Raw genomic sequence first — 6,200 nt, 5'->3', positions numbered from 1 at the left:
TGTAATGTATTGAGTTCCACATTGGGCATTTGTCAAACGGAACTATATAAGCAATTTCAAGAAACCTTAATTTTAACTTAACTAGTCAGTTTTGAGTATAGTGCAGAATTGGCGAACATTTTTCTTGAGCTATGATAGTATCATAACCAACTTGATTAATGCTTTATAGCTTAGGGCACTACATCAAAATGCATGTTCAGATGAGAATGTCAAGAATTTAAGTCGAGGGGATTGTAGTACCACCATATGAATGTGTGTTGTGCAATCAACTCGTTTTACAACCTATATTTAATCTCATCTAGGGACAAAATGGACATTACATGAAGGGCAAAATCATAAATTGAACCATAAGATATTAGATTACTTTTCACAAAATGAATCTAGAGAATCTAACAATTAAAACGACATGTCATGGGCTTCAATCCAACCATTCAATCAGAAGATATCGTAGCATCAAATTTCGATTGCTAGTATTCATCTGTATGATTAAGGCTGCATTATGTATAATTATGAGCAATTAATTTTAATTGGACAATCAAAATATTAATTTGAAATTAATTTCATGTCAAAATACTATTGGATAAGGCTAGAAATAATTTTGTGGATATATACACAAAATAAAATTGCTTATTTAAATATTAATAATCCTAAATGGTTGTTAATTAAAATAATGATTTGGAATTAATTAATATTAAAAGTAATCATTTTTTTTGCTGGAAATTAACCAAATCCTGAAGATTTTGATGTGCAAAAATATGGAATCTAATCCATTAGCCATTAGGAGTTCAAAACTCTGGATCCAAGTTGTTAAGGACAAATTTTTCACACCACATGGCTTCATTTCATTGGCGACCCACACCACGTCAACACTATCATGGATTTTGGGAAAATCTCTTTTAAAACCCAAAAGAGCCCATATTTACACAAAAAGGCGTTAAAGCCCATAGTTCAAGCTCTTGGCACATCATCTCATTTTTAGCTCATGATGAGTCTCATTGGGAGAATTTTGGGAGTCGTGGTTTGGAGAGCCAAGAAGTATGTTCAGTAAAACTCTAGTGGTTCAAAGTTAATAAATGAAAGCATGTTGTTTGACATGTCTTTCCCAATTCTCTGAACTCTGACGGATCAGTGTGCAATAGGTAATATTTGGTAAGCCTCTCATATCACATAACACTTAAAATGATAAAACTCTCCATGCTCTTTACATAAAAATTAATGTACATCATATAATATAAGTTTAGAAATGTAATTATATCATTTCATATTAATTATATTATTATTTTCATTTAAATCAATCCCAAACACATGGCTAAATATATATTAATATCTCATATATAGCATTAAATGCTCTCCTTACTCTCCAAGATTTGGTTAAAATACAAAGAGACCATAATTACATCTCTAAAACTTCATCAAATATCAACAAACTAGTCTATTACTTACAAAAATATATATGAATTAAACATATAATTTTCCAAAAGAGGAAACTTAGCTAAAAATACCAACAACAACTCCAGCAGAAGCTGCAACAGCTCCAGCAGAAGCTGCAAACAGCTTCTGCAGAAACTGCAATTGCTTCCGTAGAAACTGCAACAGCTCCAACAGAAGCTGCAACAGCTCCAGCAGAAGCTGCAGTAGCTCTAACAGGTTGACACATGTCCTAAAATGACATCACTTGGCCATTAATGCCCAATCCCAGCAACTTGCTATCATACCCAAAGAAATAGAAGGATCTCATAAAGATTATCTTACTATTTTTAGCCAAACCATGAATTTAATACCAAATAGTTTCCTCCAAGCAAAAGATGTCATTCAGATGACATCATCCAATTGTAACAGCTGTGACTGGCAGCTGTAACAGCCGTAATAGCAACATTAAAGTCTCAAACTTTCTTCTTTTGGCTAAAAAACAAAAACCCACTAATGAAACCACTTACTTTGACAAAAACTTTTTCTTATTTGCTAAATTTCCCTTCAATTAATTCTAATCTAGTTACATACTTGGATCTATATAAAGAGGACCAAGCCACACATATTAAAGGAGACACCATCCATCCCTCTCTCATCCTAAATATTCTAAAACTTCATTCACTTTGCTGCACATATCTCTAAACATGTCCATACTTCTCCATCTCGCTTACAAAAATATCTCTTCTTAAATAACACCATTACATCACACCTATTACACCACACCATTAAACACTATCCTTCTCTCCCACACTTTAATATTCTGAAACTTCATCATTTTGCTGCCCAATAACACATCTCCATCTCATTCTTTATTTCTCATACAAAATCTCTCTTCTTAGAAAGCAACATAACCCATGACATAACACAAAAAACCACTCCAGCAACAGCTATAATCTCATGTATTTACTATATTTAACCTTCATATTATCTATCTCACATTTCCATATATTTTACAAACACATTCCTCACAAAGTGCCCATACATAGTTCTCATATATCTTTAAACTCCATGTCTCACAAAGTATACATATACAAGATCCATGTTCAACAAAGTATCTACATATAATTCCTATACATATTACAAACACCATATCTCACAAAATATATATATTTTTTACTATCTCCACACATCTTAAAACACATCAAACACTCTTCCAAGAACTTATTACTAAAAGCCCTTTCTCATGGAAGACATATATTTATAATGCTAAAAGCCCTTCTTATGAAAGGCAAAAACTTATAATGCTAGAAGTCATTCTCATGGAAGGCAACATCACTCATATTTGACTAAAAACTAAAAGAGCAATATATGGGGAAAGTCATTTAAGTGCATGACGAAAGGGGATGAACTTAACCAACCTATGCACACGACTGGACATATTCTCTCTCCCTCCAATTGCACCCATTTTTCCCCTTCAATCATGAGGTCACCATGAAAGGACTCATAATATCATATTGTACCGCTGGACTCATTTTCTCATGCTGCTGAAATACTAAGTCCACTGATGTTATACGGCTGGAGCTACAAAATATGAAGATGAGTCATTATATTTTTATCTTCAAATTTATATTATTAAGTATATTTTATTCATTATCATTATACCACTCGACTAATGTAATTATACTGCTGGACTCATTTTCTTATACTGCTGAAATGTTAAGTCCACTGATGTTATACGGCTAGAGCTACAAAATATGAAGGTTATAAGCTCATTAACGCTATATGGCTAGAGCCACAAATCATATAAAGAACAAAGTGATGCTATACGGCCAGAGCCACAAATCATATAAAGAATGAAGGCTCCCGGCCCCGATGGTATGTCTCCTATTTTTTTTCCAGAAGTATTGGGATGTGGTGGGTCAATCTATAGTAAATTGTGTTCTCAATATTCTAAATACGGGAGTTATGCCTAAGGGCTTAAACGAAACATACATTTGTCTTATCCCAAAAGTGGATTGCCCTCAAAAAATTACTAAATTTAGACCAATAAGTTTATGTAATGTTGTGTATAAAATTGTTTCCAAAGTTCTTACGAACAGGCTAAAGAAGATCCTACCGCCTGTGATAGATGAGTTTCAAAGTGCATTTGTTCCGGGAAGGCAAATCACAGATAATGTGTTAGTGGCGTTTAAGATGATGCATTGTATCAACCAAAGGAGGAAAGGAAAAAAAGGTTTGATGGCTATAACGCTCGACATAAGCAAAGCATATGATAGGGTCGAGTGGGCATTTTTGGAGGCAATAATAAGGAGGTTAGGTTTTCAGGAGGGGTGGATTAGGCTAATCATGATGTGTGTATCCGCAGTTTCCTGCTCGGTGCTAATCAACGGGGAACCAAAAGGCAATATTATTCCGACAAGGGGGCCGTGACAAGGGGATCCAATATCCCCCTACCTTTTTCTGCTGTGTGCTAAAGGTTTAACTGCAATGCTGAGAAGGGAGGAAAGGGAAGGGTTGATAAGCGGAATCTCAGTGTGTCGAGGGGCACCTAGGATCTCTCACCTCTTGTTTGCCGATGATTGTATAATTTTTAGGGAGGCATATGTAAAGGAAGGAAATAGGGTGCTAAAGGTTCTAGTAGACTATGAAAGGGAGTCGAGGCAAAAATTGAATAGAGAGAAGACATCGCTCTTCTTCAGGAAGAATACATGCGGAGCTGTCCAAGAGGAAATAAAAACTAGCTTTGGGGCACAAATTATTCATAAGCATGAAAGGTATTTGGGATTACCTACCTTAGTGGGGAGGGGAAAAAAGAAGGCTTTTAACCATATAAAAGATCAAGTTGGGAGGCGGATAGCGGGGTGGAAGGGTAAATTGCTATTTGCAGTGGGAAGAGAGATTCTTATTAAGGCAGTGGCTCAAGCGACTACGACATATACTATGAGTTGCTTTAAACTTCCAAATTCCTTGTGTAAAGATTTAAACTCCATGGTGAGCCAATTTTGGTGGGGACAAAGAGACAAAGAAAGGAAGATGGCGTGGATGTCTTGGGAGAGGCTTTGCACACCCAAATCAAAAGGTAGGATGGGATTTAAAGACCTAAGGGCTTTTAATATGGCGCTTCTAGCAAAGCAAGGTTGACGGCTTAAGCAAAATCTAGATTCCCTTTCCCATAGAGTTTTTAAAGCCAAGTACTTTGCGGGGTGTTCATTCATGGAGGCACAGGTAGGAAAGAAACCATCTTACGTTTGGAGAAGTTTAATGGCAGCGAGGGAAACCATCGAAGTTGGCTCGAGGTGGATTGTGGGGAACGGGAGAAGTGTGAAGATTTGGCGTGATAGGTGGCTACCTTCATCGAAGTCATTCAAAGTGACGAGTCCCCAAGGACTAGGCATGGAGCTGGAAAGGGTGGATCAACACATTGACAGTGAGTATGGAGGGTGGAAAACAGACTTGATAAAAAGACTTTCCTTCCCCTGGGTGCAGAAAAAATCTTTAGTATCCCGTTGAGTCCATGGCTGTTAGAGGACACTGAGGTGTGGGCTTGGGCCAAAAATGGCTTTTTAACGGTTAGGACTGCGTATTGGGTGTCCTTAAAGCTCTTGCAGAGGTCGGGTTCCTATTTAGAAAGGGGAGAAGGGTCGAACAAAGCTAAAATGTCTCAGTTTTGGTAGGGAATATGGAAGTTCAAATGTCCAAATAAAGTAAAACATTTCTTTTGGAGGGCTTGTAGAGATATCTTGCCAACTAAATTTCCTACAAGGAAAGTATGTACTGATGACAAGTGCGGCATGTGTGGTGGCTGTGAGTCTTCTACTCACATTTTATGGAATTGCAAATTTGCAAAGGAGGTTTGGAAGGAAGCTGAACTCGGGCTGCTTATGCTGAATCATCCAACAAGGGATTTTGTGGATGTGGTTTGGGCTTTGAAAGAAAGAAGGGTGGATTTGGATTGGGATTTGTTTGCTATTACAGCGTGGCTCATTTGGAACAACAGAAATAGTTTCAAACATGAGGGGAAGTGCAAAGAGGAGATGAGAATTGCCAAGGAAGCCCATGAGTTGAGGAAGGAAGTGCAAGAAAGTCAAAACTCAAGCTCGCAGGGAATGGCATCGGGCTACAACCAATGGAGACCTCTGACAAAGGGGAGGTATAAGGTAAATGTGGATGGGGCGGTCTTCGCGAAAATGGGTTGTTGTGGTGTTGGGGTAGTCATCAGAAATGAGGAAGGATTGTTAATGGAGGCAATGAGTAAAAAAGTACATTTCCCCCTTGGGGCTTTGGAGGTTGAAGTGATGGCAGTGGAGGAGGGAATTCAGTTGGCTAGGGACTTAGGACTGGGGGATATTGATATGGAAAGTGACGCCCAAACGATAGTGTTGGCTGTTGGAGGGACTGACCCAGGCCCATGCTTTATACAGAAAATAGTGGAAGGGGCAAAACAGGGGCTATCTGCTTTTAGCTCGTGGAGTTGTTCTCATGTGCGCTGACAAAGCAATATGGCTGCACATCTCATGGCTAAGGAAGCTATTAATGTACAAGAATGTTTGATCTTGGTGGAAGATACCCCCAATGTTATTGTAACTCAAATTCATATGGATGTTATCGCATTGGATAGTTGTCCTAAATAATGAAACTTAAGTAATGGTTTTACTATCAAAAAAAAAAAAAAAAAACATAAAAGATAAGTCCATGTTTTCTCCATCTTTGAAATTACATTATTAAGTGTATGTTAACTCGTTATCATTTTACCGCTGGATGCAAGTTACTTTAATATCATCTCACTATTT

General features: G+C 37.4%; 1 protein-coding gene across 1 annotated transcript; it reads left to right on the top strand.

Annotated features, from left to right (window-relative positions):
- Positions 1-5,201: 5,201 nt before the first annotated feature.
- On the top strand, positions 5,202-5,900 carry LOC112038812 (uncharacterized). Its single transcript, XM_024071673.1, has one exon. The coding sequence runs from the start codon at positions 5,202-5,204 to the stop codon at positions 5,898-5,900; it is 699 nt and encodes a 232-aa protein (XP_023927441.1).
- The last annotated feature ends 300 nt before the right edge of the window (positions 5,901-6,200 follow it).

This window comes from Quercus suber, unplaced genomic scaffold (assembly GCF_002906115.3).
Source record: "Quercus suber isolate HL8 unplaced genomic scaffold, Cork oak 2.0 scaffold_368, whole genome shotgun sequence".
NCBI lineage: Eukaryota > Viridiplantae > Streptophyta > Magnoliopsida > Fagales > Fagaceae > Quercus > Quercus suber.
Note: the sequence above shows the minus strand (reverse complement) of the source record. Positions and strands in the feature narration are given on the sequence as shown.